Source organism: Heptranchias perlo, chromosome 11 (genome assembly GCF_035084215.1).
Source record: "Heptranchias perlo isolate sHepPer1 chromosome 11, sHepPer1.hap1, whole genome shotgun sequence".
In the NCBI taxonomy this organism is placed as follows: domain Eukaryota; kingdom Metazoa; phylum Chordata; class Chondrichthyes; order Hexanchiformes; family Hexanchidae; genus Heptranchias; species Heptranchias perlo.
In genome coordinates, this window is record NC_090335.1 from 8251968 (window position 1) to 8270117 (window position 18150).

The window sequence follows — 18150 nt, forward strand, 5'->3', positions numbered from 1 at the left end:
CTGTTCTTCCACAGATGAACCAGGTTACCCATTATCTCACTAATAAATAAAGAAATCCATTAAATCTTTGTCATTCAACAAATGCTGCTGCCCTTTCTTTTATTAAACCATTCATTTTTTTCTCTTCCCAATTTTCTCTGTCATTTTTTTCTCCCCTTCCCTCCCATCCTCTCCGCACTCCCTCCCTCCCCTTCCATCCCCTCATCTCCTCTTCAATCCTTCCCACTCCTCTTGTCTCCTGTCCTTTTCTTCCCTCTCTGCTGCCTTTTCCTCTCCTCTTTCCTCCCCTCCTCTCATCTCCTTTCAATACAACAGGATTTTGTTGACACTGAGCATGGGTGAAGTGGCCAGTGTGAGGAAGTGTCTGGGAGAGCGGGGGGCATCAGAGGCTCTTCCGTTGTGGTGTCAGCCGTGGCTCGGTGGTAGCACTCTCGGTGTTTGCCCTCTCGGTGATAGCCCTCTCGGTGGTAGCACTCTCGGTGTTTGCCCTCTCGGTGATAGCCCTCTCGGTGATAGCCCTCTCGGTGTTTGCACTCTCGGTGGTAGCCCTCTCGGTGATAGCCCTCTCAGTGATCGCCCTCTCGGTGGTAGCCCTCTCGGTGATAGCCCTCTCGGTGATAGCCCTCTCGGTGATAGCCCTCTCGGTGTTTGCACTCTCGGTGGTAGCCCTCTCGGTGATAGCCCTCTCAGTGATCGCCCTCTCGGTGGTAGCCCTCTCGGTGATAGGCCTCTCGGTGTTTGCACTCTCGGTGATAGCCCTCTCGGTGTTTGCCCTCTCGGTGATAGCCCTCTCGGTGATAGCCCTCTCGGTGTTTGCACTCTCGGTGGTAGCCCTCTCGGTGATAGCCCTCTCGGTGATAGCCCTCTCGGTGTTTGCACTCTCGGTGGTAGCCCTCTCGGTGTTTGCACTCTCGGTGTTTGCACTCTCGGTGGTAGCCCTCTCGGTGGTAGCCCTCTCGGTGTTTGCACTCTCGGTGTTTGCACTCTCGGTGATAGCCCTCTCGGTGATAGCCCTCTCGGTGATAGCCCTCTCGGTGTTTGCACTCTCGGTGATCGCCCTCTCGGTGTTTGCACTCTCGGTGGTAGCCCTCTCGGTGATCGCCCTCTCGGTGTTTGCACTCTCGGTGATAGCCCTCTCGGTGTTTGCCCTCTCGGTGGTAGCCCTCTCGGTGATCGCCCTCTCGGTGGTAGCCCTCTCGGTGGTAGCCCTCTCGGTGGTAGCCCTCTCATTGTTTGCCCTCTCGGTGGTAGCCCTCTCGGTGATCGCCCTCTCGGTGGTAGCCCTCTCGGTGGTAGCCCTCTCGGTGGTAGCCCTCTCGGTGATCGCCCTCTCGGTGGTAGCCCTCTCGGTGATCGCCCTCTCGGTGATCGCCCTCTCAGTGGTAGCCCTCTCGGTGATAGCCCTCTCGGTGATAGCCCTCTCGGTGATAGCCCTCTCGGTGATAGCCCTCTCGGTGATAGCCCTCTCGGTGATAGCCCTCTCAGTGGTAGCCCTCTCGGTGATCGCCCTCTCAGTGGTAGCCCTCTCGGTGATCGCCCTCTCGGTGGTAGCCCGCTCGGTGGTAGCCCTCTCAGTGGTAGCCCTCTCGGTGATAGCCCGCTCGGTGATCGCCCTCTCGGTGGTAGCCCTCTCGGTGGTAGCCCTCTCGGTGATAGCCCTCTCAGTGGTAGCCCTCTCGGTGATCGCCCTCTCGGTGGTAGCCCTCTCGGTGGTAGCCCTCTCGGTGATAGCCCTCTCGGTGATAGCCCTCTCGGTGGTAGCCCTCTCGGTGGTAGCACTCTCGGTGGTAGCACTCTCGGTGATCGCCCTCTCGGTGGTAGCCCTCTCGGTGATCGCCCTCTCGGTGGTAGCACTCTCGGTGGTAGCACTCTCGGTGATAGCCCGCTCGGTGTTTGCACTCTCGGTGATAGCCCTCTCGGTGGTAGCCCTCTCGTTGGTAGCCCTCTCGGTGATAGCCCTCTCGGTGATAGCCCTCTCGGTGGTAGCCCTCTCGGTGGTAGCACTCTCGGTGATCGCCCTCTCGGTGTTTGCACTCTCGGTGATAGCCCTCTCGGTGGTAGCCCTCTCGGTGATCGCCCTCTCGGTGGTAGCACTCTCGGTGATCGCCCTCTCGGTGTTTGCACTCTCGGTGATAGCCCTCTCGGTGGTAGCCCTCTCGGTGATCGCCCTCTCGGTGATAGCCCTCTCGGTGTTTGCACTCTCGGTGATAGCCCTCTCGGTGGTAGCCCTCTCGGTGGTAGCCCTCTCGGTGATCGCCCTCTCGGTGGTAGCACTCTCAGTGGTAGCCCTCTCGGTGATAGCCCTCTCGGTGATAGCCCTCTCGGTGATAGCCCTCTCGGTGGTAGCCCTCTCGGTGGTAGCCCTCTCGGTGGTAGCCCTCTCGGTGATCGCCCTCTCGGTGATAGCCCTCTCGGTGATCGCCCTCTCGGTGGTAGCCCTCTCGGTGGTAGCCCTCTCGGTGATCGCCCTCTCGGTGGTAGCCCTCTCGGTGATCGCCCTCTCGGTGGTAGCCCTCTCGGTGGTAGCCCTCTCGGTGATCGCCCTCTCGGTGGTAGCCCTCTCGGTGATCGCCCTCTCGGTGGTAGCACTCTCGGTGATAGCCCTCTCGGTGATAGCCCTCTCGGTGATCGCCCTCTCGGTGATAGCCCTCTCGGTGGTAGCCCTCTCGGTGGTAGCCCTCTCGGTGATCGCCCTCTCGGTGGTAGCCCTCTCGGTGATAGCCCTCTCGGTGATCGCCCTCTCGGTGGTAGCACTCTCGGTGATAGCCCTCTCGGTGATAGCCCTCTCGGTGATCGCCCTCTCAGTGGTAGCACTCTCGGTGATAGCCCTCTCGGTGATCGCCCTCTCGGTGATAGCCCTCTCGGTGATAGCCCTCTCAGTGGTAGCCCTCTCGGTGGTAGCCCTCTCGGTGATAGCCCTCTCGGTGATAGCCCTCTCAGTGGTAGCCCTCTCGGTGATCGCCCTCTCGGTGGTAGCACTCTCGGTGATAGCCCTCTCGGTGATAGCCCTCTCGGTGATAGCCCTCTCGGTGATAGCCCTCTCGGTGATAGCCCTCTCGGTGATCGCCCTCTCGGTGGTAGCCCTCTCGGTGGTAGCCCTCTCGGTGGTAGCCCTCTCGGTTATAGGACCCTAACACTCTTGCCTCTGAGTCAGTAGGTCGTGGGTTCAGGTCCCCCCTCTAGAGACTTGAGCACATAATCCAGGCTGACAATCCAGTGCAGGACTGAGGGAGTGCTGCACTGTCCGAGGTGCTGTCTTTTGAATGAGACATTAAACCGAGGCCCTGTCTGCCCTCTCAGGTGGATGTGAGAGATCCCATGGCATTATTCGAAGAAGAGCAGAGGAGTTCTCCCAGGGGTCCTGGACGATATTTATCCCTCAACCAACATCACTAAAAAAACAGATTATCCAGTCATTGTCTTTTTTCTTTTCAGTCACAGCAGTTTTACATTCATTCTCGGGATGTGGGCATTGCTGGCACGGCCGGCATTTATTGCCCATCCCTGGTTGCCCTGAGAAGATGGTGGTGGGCCTTCTTCTTGAACCGCTGCAGTCCGTGTGGTGAAGGTGATCCCACAATGGTGTCAGGTAGGGAATTCCAGGATTCTTCTCCAGCAATAATGAAAGAAAGGTGATAAATGTCCAGGACAGGATGGCCTGTGACGTGGAGACGATGATATTCCCACGACATTGCTGCCCTCGTCCTTCTTGGTAGCAGAGGTCACTGGGAGGTACTGGTGAAGTGACCTTGGTGAGTTACTGCAGTGTATCCTATAGATCGTACATACCGCAACCACAGGGCTCCAGTGGTGAAGAGTCCAGTGGCCGGGAGGAGACTACTGGGCACTGTTGGATAGTGATCAGGAGCAGGATCCCTGGCCCTGATTTTCCCCCTTCCCTAACTTATGAACACTGAGGCCAATTGTAGTGCCCCTACCAGCTGGCCCGGCTCAGATCAACGAACTCGGCACAACCCCGCGATGGCAGCTGGAACTTTCCTGGTCTGGATGGGTCAGCCCCTCACTGGATAAATTTATTAATAACTGTTTTAAATGGCCAGTGCCACAGACTAGCTCCAAAAACTGCAAGTGAGTGACCATCTGGGTAATAAACACTCCCCCGGCCGTTCTCTCCAGTGTGTTGCACCATGGAGCACTGGAGCAAGTCGACGAGACCCCCTCCAGTACCTCACCCCAGCGCACACTCTTCATGTGTGTGTCTACACAGTGATTGAGAGCAGGACAGGAGGGCAACAGAGCTGAGCCCAGTCCAATCACCAAAACAGACAAACTCACACTTACATATTGAAACAGGAGTAATGTCAAATATCCATGAAGATTTGGTGATGTGTATTTTTCTTTATTCGTTCATGGGATGTGGGCGTCACTGGCGAGGCCAGCATTCATTGCCCATCCCTAATTGCCCTTGAGAAGGTGGTGGTGAGCTGCCTTCTTGAACCGCTGCAGTCCGCATGGTGAAGGTTCTCCCACAGTGCTGTTAGGAAGGGAGTTCCAGGATTTTGACCCAGCGACGATGAAGGAACGGCGATATATTTCCAAGTCGGGGTGGTGTGTGACTTGGAGGGGAACGTGCAGGTGGTGTTGTTCCCATGTGCCTGCTGCTCTTGTCCTTCTAGGTGGTTGAGGTCGCGGGTTTGGGAGGTGCTGTCGAAGAAGCCTTGGCGAGTTGCTGCAGTGCATCCTGTGGATGGTACACACTGCAGCCACAGTGCGCCGGTGGTGAAGGGAGTGAATGTTTAGGGGGGGTGGAAGGGGTGCCAATCAAGCGGGCTGCTTGGTCCTGGATGGTGTCGAGCTTCTTGAGTGTTGCTGGAGCTGCACTCATCCAGGCAAGTGGGGAGTATTCCATCACACTCCTGACTTGTGCCTTGTAGATGGTGGAAAGGCTTTGGGGAGTCAGGAGGTGAGTCACTTGCCGCAGAATACCCAGCCTCTGACCTGCTCTTGTAGCCACTGTATTTATATGGCTGGCCAAGTTAAGTTTCTGGTCAATGGTAACATCCAGGATGTTGATGGTGGGGGATTCAGCAATGGTAATGCCGTTGAATGTCAAGGGGAGGTGGTTAGACTCTCTTTTGTTGGAGATGGTCATTGCCTGGCACTTGTCTGGCGCAAATGTTACTTGCCACTTATCAGCCCAAGCCTGGATGTTGTCCAGGTCTTGCTGCATGCGGGCACGGACTGCTTCATTATTTGTTGGGTTGGGAATGGAACTGAACACTGTGCAATCATCAGTGAACATCCCCATTTCTGACCTTATGATGGAGGGAAGGTCATTGATGAAGCAGCTGAAGGTGGTTGGGCCTAGGACACTGCCCTGAGGAACTCCTGCAGCAATGTCCTGGGACTGAGATGATTGGCCTCCAACAACCACTACCATCTTCCTTTGCGCTAGGTATGCTCCAGCCACTGGAGAGTTTTCCCCCTGATTCCCATTGACTTCAATTTTACTAGGGCTCCTTGGTGCCACACTCGGTCAAATGCTGCCTTGATGTCAAGGGCAGTCACTCTCACCTCACCTCTGGAATTCAGCTCTTTTGTCCATGTTTGGACCAAGGCTGTAATGAGGTCTGGAGCCGAGTGGTCCTGGCGGAACCCAACTGAGCATCGGTGAGCAGGTTATTGGTGAGTAAGTGCCGCTTGATAGCACTGTCGACGACACCTTCCATCACTTTGCTGATAATTGAGAGTAGACCGATGGGGCGGTAATTGGCCGGTTTGGACTTGTCCTGCTTTTTGTGGACAGGACATACCTGGGCAATTTTACACATTGTTGGGTAGATGCCAGTGTTGTTGCTGTACTGGAACAGTTTGGCTAGAGGCGCAGCTAGTTCTGGAGCACAAGTCTTCAAGCACTACAGCCGGGATGTTGTCGGGGCCCATAGCCTTTGATGTATCCAGTGCACTCAGCCGTTTCTTGATATCACATGGAGTGAATCGAATTGTCTGAAGACTGGCTTCTGTGATGGTGGGGATATCGGGAGGAGGCCGAGATGGATCATCCACTCGGCACTTCTAACTGAAGATGGTTGCAAACGCTTCAGCCTTGTCTTTTGCACTCACGTGCTGGACTCTGCCATCATTGAGAATGGGGATGTTTGCAGAGCCTCCTCCTCCCGTTAGTTGTTTCATTGTCCACCACCATTCACGACTGGATGTGGCAGGACTACAGAGCTTTGATCTGATCCGTTGGTTGTGGAATCGCTTAGCTCTGTCTATAACATGTTGCTTCCGCTGTTTAGCATGCATGTAGTCTGAGTTGTAGCTTCACCAGGTTGGCACCTCATTTTTAGGTACGCCTGGTGCTGCTCCTGGCATGCTCTTCTACACTCCTCATTGAACCAGGTCTGATCCCCTGGCTTGTTGGTAATAATAGATTGAGGAATAAGCCAGGCCATGAGGTTACAGATTGTGCTGGAATACAATTCTGCTGCTGCTGATGGCCCACAGTGCCTCATGGATGCCCAGTTTTGAGCTGCTGGATCGGTTCTGAATCGCTTAGCTCTGTCTATAACATGTTGCTTCCACTGTTTACCATGCATGTAGTCCAGAGTTGTAGCTTCACCAGGTTGGCACCTCATTTTTAGGTACACCTGGTGCTGCTCCTGGCATGCTCTTTTACACTCCTCATTGAACCAGGGTTGATCCCCTGGCTTGTTGGTGATGGTAGAGTGAGGAATATGCTGGGCCATGAGGTTACAGATTGTGCTGGAATACAATTCTGCTGCTGCTGATGGCCCACAGCACCTCATGGATGCCCAGTTTTGAGCTGCTAGATCTGTTCTGAATCTATCCCATTTAGCACGGTGATAGTGCCACACAACACGTTGGATGGTGTCCTCAGTGCGAAGACGGGACTTCATCTCCAGGAGGACTGTGCGGTGGTCACTCCTACCAATACTGTCATGGACAGATGAATTTGCGACAGGTAGATTGGTGAGGACGAGGTCAAGTAAGTTTTTCCCTCGTGTTGGTTCGCTCACCACCTGCCACAGGCCCAGTCTGGCAGCTATGTCCTTCAGGATTCGGCCAGCTCGGTCAGTAGTGGTGCTACCGAGCCACTCTTGGTGATGGACATTGAAGTCCCCCACCCAGAGTACATTCTGTGCCCTTGCTAACCTCAGTGCTTCCTCCAAGTGGTGTTCAACATGGAGGAGGACTGATTCATCAGCTGAGGAAGGGCAGTGGATGTTAATCAGCAGGAGGTTTCCTTGCCCATGTTTGACCTGATGCCATGAGATTTTATGGGGTCCAGAGTCAATGTTGAGGACTCCCAGGGCCACTCCCTCCTGACTGTATCCTACTGTACCGCCACCTCTGGTGGGTCTGTCCTGTCGGTGGGACAGGACATACCCAGGGATGGTGATGGAATAGTCCGGGATGTTGGCTGACAGGTATGATTCTGTGAGTATGGCTATGTCAGGCTGTTGCTTGACTATGTCTGTGGGACAGCTCTCCCAATTTTGGCACAAGTCCCCAGATGTAAGTGAGGAGGACTTTGCAGGGTCGACTGGGCTTGGTTTACCTATGTCGTGTCCGGTGCCTCGTGGTCCGTTCAGTTTTATTCTTATTGTGACTTTTTTTAGCGAGATTTTACAACTGAGTGGCTTGCTGGGCCATTTCAGAGGGCAATTTAGAATCAAGCACATTGCTGTGAGTCTGGAGTCACATATAGGCCAGACCAGGTAAGGACGGCAGGTTTCCTTCCCTCAAGGACATTAGTGAACCAGATGGGTTTTTACGACAATCCGGTAGTTTCATGGCTACCATTACTAATACTAGTATTTTAATTCCAGATTTTATTCAATTAATTGAATTTAAATTCCCCAGCTGTCGTGGCAGGATTTGAACTCATGATTCTGGATTACTAGTCCAGTAACATAACCACTATGCTACTGTACCCTAAAATTTCCATGAAGATTTGGGCAGTGTATTAAATCGCCATGAAGATTTGGGCAGTGTATTAAATCACCGTGAAGATTTGGGCAGTGTATTAAATCACCGTGAAGATTTGGTGATGTGTATTAAATCACCATGAAGATTTGGTGATGTGTATTAAATCACCATGAAGATTTGGTGATGTGTATTAAATCACCATGAAGATTTGGTGATGTGTATTAAATCACCATGAAGATTTGGTGATGTGTATTAAATCACCATGAAGATTTTGGCAGTGTATTAAATCACCATGAAGATTTGGTGATGTGTATTAAATCATCATGAAGATTTGGTGATGTGTATTAAATCACCATGAAGATTTGGTGATGTGTATTAAATCACCATGAAGATTTGGGCAGTGTATTAAATCACCATGAAGATTTGGTGATGTGTATTAAATCATCATGAAGATTTGGTGATGTGTATTAAATCACCATGAAGATTTGGTGATGTGTATTAAATCACCATGAAGATTTGGGCAGTGTATTAAATCACCATGAAGATTTGGTGATGTGTATTAAATCACCATGAAGATTTGGTGATGTGTATTAAATCACCATGAAGATTTGGGCAGTGTATTAAATCACCATGAAGATTTGGTGATGTGTATTAAATCACCATGAAGATTTGGTGATGTGTATTAAATCACCATGAAGATTTGACAATGTGTATTAAATCACCATGAAGATTTGGTGATGTGTATTAAATCACCATGAAGATTTGGTGATGTGTATTAAATCACCATGAAGATTTGGGCAGTGTATTAAATCACCATGAAGATTTGGGCAGTGTATTAAATCACCATGAAGATTTGGGCAGTGTATTAAATCACCATGAAGATTTGGTGATGTGTATTAAATCACCATGAAGATTTGGTGATGTGTATTAAATCACCATGAAGATTTGGTGATGTGTATTAAATCACCATGAAGATTTGGGCAGTGTATTAAATCACCATGAAGATTTGGTGATGTGTATTAAATCACCATGAAGATTTGGTGATGTGTATTAAATCACCATGAAGATTTGGGCAGTGTATTAAATCACCATGAAGATTTGACGATGTCATTATGTATCTGTTGAGGTGTTTTTTCAAGGTGATGAAGCCAATGCATGGCTGACGTCTCCTGATTTGCCAATTAGATGATAAAATCAATTCCCGTCATGTGACTGGTCTGAGGAGGATCATTGACACACTCATAAATCGAGCTGTGGTCCATGTACAATAAGAGATGGTAAACAGTCCATTTTATATTGTGACTGTTGGAAAGCATGTTTTGAGCAGGGAGTTCACCGCCTGACATGAATTTCATTCTCAGCTAATCATCACCACATTGTTTGGGGAAGGAATCGTAAAGTGCAGCCATCTTAAGGTTCTTTCTGCAGCAAATTGTGGCATTTGCCAAATCGAGTCATCTCCTTTCAGACACTGAGAGCGTGCAGCTGGAGGTTATCAGTCAGGGCTGTCAGAGAACAGAGTTTTCCAACACGACTGATTATCTGTCACTAATGGAAATCACATGATAGGAATCGAGGACGTGGATCCTTTTAATACAAACGCGATTCGGTGACTAATGAAAATCACCAGACTTCTCACACCCACCGTTTTATCTTCAAATAAGGGAGAACTATAATACGGTGCAGTTTATCTGACATTGTGAGAGGAAACAATGCTTTAGTGTCTGAATCTCCTCATGCACTGGTCCTCCATCGTGCCCAACTGGCTGAGCCCATTGTAACAGACCCACCCCTGGGATAGACCTCCTTTACCCCTCACACTCCCCTTCTCTTCCTCGACTGCTGAAAACAACAACAGCAAAACTTCCAGTTATATAGTTCCTTTAACATAGAAAATTATCGCAACACGCTTCCCAGAGGCTTAATCAGAATAAAATGGACATTGAGCATAAGAAGGAAGGGCTTGGCCAAAGAGATTAGTTTTAAGAGGGTCTTAAAGGAGGAGAGGGAGCCGGAAAGATGGAGGGGTTTAGGGCGGGAATTCCAGAGTGTGTGGTTTAGGTGGCTGATAGCACAGCTGCCAATGGTGGGGCAAAGGGGGAGTGTGCAAGAGGCCAGTGTCTGGGGGTGGGGTGTAGGACTGCAGGAGGTTACAGAGATAGGGAGGGATGAGGCCATGAAGGGATTAAAATAAAAATATAAAATTGCATTGGGAGATTGGGAGCCGATGTAGGTCAGTGGGGACAGGGGTGATGGGTGAACATGACTTGGTGCAGGTTAGGGTTCAGGCAGCAGTGTTCTGGATGAGTTGCAGTTTATGGAGGGTGGAGGATGGGAGGCCGGCCAGGAGAGCATTGGAATAGTCAAGCCTGGAGGAGACAAAGGCATGGATGAGAGTTTCAGCAGTTGATGGGCTGAGGCAGGGGGCGGATGTGGGCAATGTTATGGAAGGTGGAAGTAGGCAGTCTTTGTGATGGAGATGATATGGATATCAGCCAAGAGGGTGGATGGGTAATTTGCTCCTAGGTCACTGTTGACGCTGACCCTTCAGCCAGTCGTTAGACACAGGAAGAGATCAGTAATGCCTTGCTCTTCATCATCTTCCTCCTCCCTGGGGAAGGTGCCTGACTTCCACCGGATGCCTGAGACTGGGAATTGGGAGAAGTGAAAGATCTAACCTGAATCTCACCAACGTACAGCAAGCCACCAATACACTCAGTTCCAAAAAAATTCTTCATTTCTCCCACTATGGTGATATTTCAAACCCTTCCCTTACTTTAAGCTCATAAACATGGGGTGGGGTAGGGGGGGACTTTCAGTTGGGGGTTCTCCCAATCTCTTCCTCTTCTTTGTGCCCAAAGTTACAGGAGGTTCTGAATCGCTTAGCTCTGTCTATAACATGTTGCTTCCACTGTTTACCATGCATGTAGTCCAGAGTTGTAGCTTCACCAGGTTGGCACCTCATTTTTAGGTACACCTGGTGCTGCTCCTGGCATGCTCTTTTACACTCCTCATTGAACCAGGGTTGATCCCCTGGCTTGTTGGTGATGGTAGAGTGAGGAATATGCTGGGCCATGAGGTTACAGATTGTGCTGGAATACAATTCTGCTGCTGCTGATGGCCCACAGCACCTCATGGATGCCCAGTTTTGAGCTGCTAGATCTGTTCTGAATCTATCCCATTTAGCACGGTGATAGTGCCACACAACACGTTGGATGGTGTCCTCAGTGCGAAGACGGGACTTCATCTCCAGGAGGACTGTGCGGTGGTCACTCCTACCAATACTGTCATGGACAGATGAATTTGCGACAGGTAGATTGGTGAGGACGAGGTCAAGTAAGTTTTTCCCTCGTGTTGGTTCGCTCACCACCTGCCACAGGCCCAGTCTGGCAGCTATGTCCTTCAGGATTCGGCCAGCTCGGTCAGTAGTGGTGCTACCGAGCCACTCTTGGTGATGGACATTGAAGTCCCCCACCCAGAGTACATTCTGTGCCCTTGCTAACCTCAGTGCTTCCTCCAAGTGGTGTTCAACATGGAGGAGGACTGATTCATCAGCTGAGGAAGGGCAGTGGATGTTAATCAGCAGGAGGTTTCCTTGCCCATGTTTGACCTGATGCCATGAGATTTTATGGGGTCCAGAGTCAATGTTGAGGACTCCCAGGGCCACTCCCTCCTGACTGTATCCTACTGTACCGCCACCTCTGGTGGGTCTGTCCTGTCGGTGGGACAGGACATACCCAGGGATGGTGATGGAATAGTCCGGGATGTTGGCTGACAGGTATGATTCTGTGAGTATGGCTATGTCAGGCTGTTGCTTGACTATGTCTGTGGGACAGCTCTCCCAATTTTGGCACAAGTCCCCAGATGTAAGTGAGGAGGACTTTGCAGGGTCGACTGGGCTTGGTTTACCTATGTCGTGTCCGGTGCCTCGTGGTCCGTTCAGTTTTATTCTTATTGTGACTTTTTTTAGCGAGATTTTACAACTGAGTGGCTTGCTGGGCCATTTCAGAGGGCAATTTAGAATCAAGCACATTGCTGTGAGTCTGGAGTCACATATAGGCCAGACCAGGTAAGGACGGCAGGTTTCCTTCCCTCAAGGACATTAGTGAACCAGATGGGTTTTTACGACAATCCGGTAGTTTCATGGCTACCATTACTAATACTAGTATTTTAATTCCAGATTTTATTCAATTAATTGAATTTAAATTCCCCAGCTGTCGTGGCAGGATTTGAACTCATGATTCTGGATTACTAGTCCAGTAACATAACCACTATGCTACTGTACCCTAAAATTTCCATGAAGATTTGGGCAGTGTATTAAATCGCCATGAAGATTTGGGCAGTGTATTAAATCACCGTGAAGATTTGGGCAGTGTATTAAATCACCGTGAAGATTTGGTGATGTGTATTAAATCACCATGAAGATTTGGTGATGTGTATTAAATCACCATGAAGATTTGGTGATGTGTATTAAATCACCATGAAGATTTGGTGATGTGTATTAAATCACCATGAAGATTTGGTGATGTGTATTAAATCACCATGAAGATTTTGGCAGTGTATTAAATCACCATGAAGATTTGGTGATGTGTATTAAATCATCATGAAGATTTGGTGATGTGTATTAAATCACCATGAAGATTTGGTGATGTGTATTAAATCACCATGAAGATTTGGGCAGTGTATTAAATCACCATGAAGATTTGGTGATGTGTATTAAATCATCATGAAGATTTGGTGATGTGTATTAAATCACCATGAAGATTTGGTGATGTGTATTAAATCACCATGAAGATTTGGGCAGTGTATTAAATCACCATGAAGATTTGGTGATGTGTATTAAATCACCATGAAGATTTGGTGATGTGTATTAAATCACCATGAAGATTTGGGCAGTGTATTAAATCACCATGAAGATTTGGTGATGTGTATTAAATCACCATGAAGATTTGGTGATGTGTATTAAATCACCATGAAGATTTGACAATGTGTATTAAATCACCATGAAGATTTGGTGATGTGTATTAAATCACCATGAAGATTTGGTGATGTGTATTAAATCACCATGAAGATTTGGGCAGTGTATTAAATCACCATGAAGATTTGGGCAGTGTATTAAATCACCATGAAGATTTGGGCAGTGTATTAAATCACCATGAAGATTTGGTGATGTGTATTAAATCACCATGAAGATTTGGTGATGTGTATTAAATCACCATGAAGATTTGGTGATGTGTATTAAATCACCATGAAGATTTGGGCAGTGTATTAAATCACCATGAAGATTTGGTGATGTGTATTAAATCACCATGAAGATTTGGTGATGTGTATTAAATCACCATGAAGATTTGGGCAGTGTATTAAATCACCATGAAGATTTGACGATGTCATTATGTATCTGTTGAGGTGTTTTTTCAAGGTGATGAAGCCAATGCATGGCTGACGTCTCCTGATTTGCCAATTAGATGATAAAATCAATTCCCGTCATGTGACTGGTCTGAGGAGGATCATTGACACACTCATAAATCGAGCTGTGGTCCATGTACAATAAGAGATGGTAAACAGTCCATTTTATATTGTGACTGTTGGAAAGCATGTTTTGAGCAGGGAGTTCACCGCCTGACATGAATTTCATTCTCAGCTAATCATCACCACATTGTTTGGGGAAGGAATCGTAAAGTGCAGCCATCTTAAGGTTCTTTCTGCAGCAAATTGTGGCATTTGCCAAATCGAGTCATCTCCTTTCAGACACTGAGAGCGTGCAGCTGGAGGTTATCAGTCAGGGCTGTCAGAGAACAGAGTTTTCCAACACGACTGATTATCTGTCACTAATGGAAATCACATGATAGGAATCGAGGACGTGGATCCTTTTAATACAAACGCGATTCGGTGACTAATGAAAATCACCAGACTTCTCACACCCACCGTTTTATCTTCAAATAAGGGAGAACTATAATACGGTGCAGTTTATCTGACATTGTGAGAGGAAACAATGCTTTAGTGTCTGAATCTCCTCATGCACTGGTCCTCCATCGTGCCCAACTGGCTGAGCCCATTGTAACAGACCCACCCCTGGGATAGACCTCCTTTACCCCTCACACTCCCCTTCTCTTCCTCGACTGCTGAAAACAACAACAGCAAAACTTCCAGTTATATAGTTCCTTTAACATAGAAAATTATCGCAACACGCTTCCCAGAGGCTTAATCAGAATAAAATGGACATTGAGCATAAGAAGGAAGGGCTTGGCCAAAGAGATTAGTTTTAAGAGGGTCTTAAAGGAGGAGAGGGAGCCGGAAAGATGGAGGGGTTTAGGGCGGGAATTCCAGAGTGTGTGGTTTAGGTGGCTGATAGCACAGCTGCCAATGGTGGGGCAAAGGGGGAGTGTGCAAGAGGCCAGTGTCTGGGGGTGGGGTGTAGGACTGCAGGAGGTTACAGAGATAGGGAGGGATGAGGCCATGAAGGGATTAAAATAAAAATATAAAATTGCATTGGGAGATTGGGAGCCGATGTAGGTCAGTGGGGACAGGGGTGATGGGTGAACATGACTTGGTGCAGGTTAGGGTTCAGGCAGCAGTGTTCTGGATGAGTTGCAGTTTATGGAGGGTGGAGGATGGGAGGCCGGCCAGGAGAGCATTGGAATAGTCAAGCCTGGAGGAGACAAAGGCATGGATGAGAGTTTCAGCAGTTGATGGGCTGAGGCAGGGGGCGGATGTGGGCAATGTTATGGAAGGTGGAAGTAGGCAGTCTTTGTGATGGAGATGATATGGATATCAGCCAAGAGGGTGGATGGGTAATTTGCTCCTAGGTCACTGTTGACGCTGACCCTTCAGCCAGTCGTTAGACACAGGAAGAGATCAGTAATGCCTTGCTCTTCATCATCTTCCTCCTCCCTGGGGAAGGTGCCTGACTTCCACCGGATGCCTGAGACTGGGAATTGGGAGAAGTGAAAGATCTAACCTGAACCTCACCAACGTACAGCAAGCCACCAATACACTCAGTTCCAAAAAAATTCTTCATTTCTCCCACTATGGTGATATTTCAAACCCTTCCCTTACTTTAAGCTCATAAACATGGGGTGGGGTAGGGGGGGACTTTCAGTTGGGGGTTCTCCCAATCTCTTCCTCTTCTTTGTGCCCAAAGTTACAGGAGGTCTACCCCCAGATCTGACCCGACTGAAATGCTCACCGTTTGATCGTGTCCCACAAATCCATACTTTCTACACGAGTTCCTCGTTAATCACCTTAACCAGAAAAAATGGACCTTTTCCCTAACTCCACACTCTTGCACATTACCCCAGTTTTTGGAGTTTAGGAATCTCCAGAGCAGTACCACCTCTATCATCGTCACTTTTTAGTCAAATTGACTTCTCTGTGAAAATGAGCAAATCCTGGGGAATAAGTCTCCTCATCCCTTTAATCTGAGCTCCCCAGGCTCCCACAGCCGACGGTCACATGATGAGGTCTGGAATTCAGCAGGGCATTGTGGGTCACTGCTCTCCATAATTGTGGAACAGGTCCAATTACTGAGGAGGTTTTCCCTTTTACAAAGTGCTTTAGGATCGTCCACTCCAACTCCAATTAACCGTATTCCCAGCCCTCATCATAACTCAACCCAGGACGATTAATTCAGCCCAGACCAGCGAGTCCAGTGATGGGAGCCGAGCACTTTCTTGCTCTGTGCGATTACGTATCACACTACATGGTGCATTTAGCCCGTTAATCATTAGGGAATCCCTGCCCCTTTTGGGGGTGAATTTCCTTCGCCAGAAGTGTAAACGGACTTCTGGCCAAGTTACAATGGCGGAGCAGGAGGAGCTCCCAGGAAATTCTCAGCCTTTATCGTGAAGACAGGAAGACTGGATGAGGCCCGGGGGCAGGGCTGTCTCCTGGTCCTTTCTCCGGCAGAATGGTGCTTCACTTGGGAAGCGGAGAGCAAATTCAAATCAAGTTAAAACTAGGGAATAATTACAAAACAAAAATGTAATCAAAGTTAAGTTGCGCTCCCCCAGTGGCTGAGGGAGTAGCTGAGCGCCACAGGCCAGCAAGGTCCTAAGTTCACCACTTGGTCTTTGCTGGGTTAGTTGGTCTCAGTCGGTGCTACAATAGACCTTAGTGCTCCTGCGTTAGGGATAAGATCATCACCAGTGTTCCCACTTCTACTCCCTGTCCCTGCTGGAAGTGCATGTTTGCTGACATTGGGTGAAGACAGGACCAGGTTGGACTGTGATTCCCCCTGCAGTTGAGCAGCCAGCTTGCACTCACTGTCAAGGGTCACAAATGAATATATAGTTACTTGGGAATGGTACTGGAAGGTGACTAGTGTGCAACATAGGAAGCAATGCCTTCAGGAAAGAAGGGAAGGGGAGCAAAGGGAGATCTGGGGAAGGGAAGGGAGGAGAGAGGACAGGAGAGGAGGGGAAAGGAGGAGAGGGGGTGTTTATTGGGTCTGTTGTAAATACTTTCTCAGTTATACTGGCATCCCTCATTCCCGAGAGTGCAAACACCGAGAGTGCAACCACCAAGTGTGCAACCACTAAGATTGCAACCACCGAGAGTGCACCTACCGAGAGTGCAAACACCAAGATTGTAAACACCAAGATTGTAAACACCAAGATTGCAAACACTAAGATTGCAACCACCGAGAGTGCACCTACCGAGAGTGCAAACACCAAGATTGTAAACACCAAGATTGCAAACACCAAGATTGCAACCACTGAGAGTGCAAACACTGAGATTGCAACCACCGAGAGTACAAACACCGAGAGTGCAGCCACCGAGAGTGCAAACACCGAGCCACGGCTGACACCATGACAGAAGAGCCTCTGATGCCCCCCTGCTCTCCCAGACACTTCCTCACACTGGCCACTTCTGTGTCATCAAAATCCTGTTGGATTCACCCCTTGCCCGCTGCAATGTACCAGCCATGTCTCTATGATAACATTCTTGCTTCTAGGCTAGAAGTTCATGGGTTCAGGCACAAATCCAGACTGACACTTCAGTGCAGTGCTGAGGGAATGCTGCACTATCAGTGGTGCTGTCTTTCAGATGAGACATTAAACTGAGGCCCTGACTGCCCTCTCAGGTGGATGTAAAAGATCCCATGAAACTATTTCGATGAAGAGCAGGGGAGTTCTCCTCAGTGTCCTGGACCAATATTTATCCCTCAACCAACACCACTTAAAAAGAAAAATGTCTGATCATTAATCTTATTTTTGGGACTTTGTGTGCAAATTTGCTGCTGTGTTTCCCAGACACCAAACAGTAACTATAACTTCTAAAGTACTTAATTAGCTGTAAAGCACTTTGGGACGTCCTGAGGTCATGAAAGGCACTATAGAAATACAAGTTCTTTCTCTTTTTTACGACCAAACTTCTCCCTTGATTCTCACTCTGATCAATGGGCAGAAAATCTAGCCAAAATACTCACCATTGGCGGCCGTGCCTTCAGCTGCCTCGACCCTAAACTCTGGAATTCCCTCTCTAGATCTCTCCGCCTCTCTACCTCTCTCAACTCCTTAAAACCTACCTCTTTGACCAAGCTTTTGGTCACCTGACCTAATATCTCCTTATGTGGCTCGGTGTTGAATTTGGTTTGATAACGCTCCTGTGAAGAGCCTTGGGACGTTACAGGCACTATATAAATGCAAGTTGTTGTTGCCCAGGTTAAGGACTTTCTAAAGGATGGACAGCGAGTCACACTGATCTTATTGTAAAGAACCATTTCACGGATCACTTCCGCCTCTGAGGGGTGTGGATGCTGAGCTAAACTCAAAACACAGACGGGTTTTCTGTCGGTGCTTTCTGCTGACTTGACACAACTTTACTCAGATCTTTTCCTTCGTAAGATTCCTGTACAAGGAATGTCACACCCCCGCCCCAAGTGTCCCCATAAATCACATTCCCATGATCAGGGTGTCAACTGGAAATCCGGAGAACTCAGCGGCTTGTAATCTGCATCCGTGTTAGTCACTAGTTGGTAATGTCTCTTCAGCCACGAGGTTATGTCAATCATCGCTTTGAACAAGAGACTGTAATCAGAGCCCAGATGTGCCAGGAATATCCCAGTGCGTGTCCCATTAAGTATTAACGGGATCACACAAAGGTTAAAAGATGGGACACGAATGATCGATCTGCTGCTGTGATCTGTCAGCTGTGGCTCAGTTGGTAGAACGCTCACCTCTGTAGTTCGAAGATTGAGGGTTCAAATCTTGCTCCAAACACTTAACCACATAA

General features: G+C 48.9%; 1 protein-coding gene across 1 annotated transcript in view; it reads right to left on the reverse strand.

The window, feature by feature from the left end:
• Nucleotides 1-382: 382 nt before the first annotated feature.
• Nucleotides 383-18150, reverse strand: part of LOC137327535 (mucin-22-like) — a 28193-nt gene continuing 10425 nt past the window's right edge. Inside the window, exon 2 of the mRNA XM_067993436.1 lies at nt 383-2258. Coding sequence (XP_067849537.1) covers nt 383-2258 — 1876 coding nt within the window. The remainder of the gene's footprint in view (nt 2259-18150) is intronic.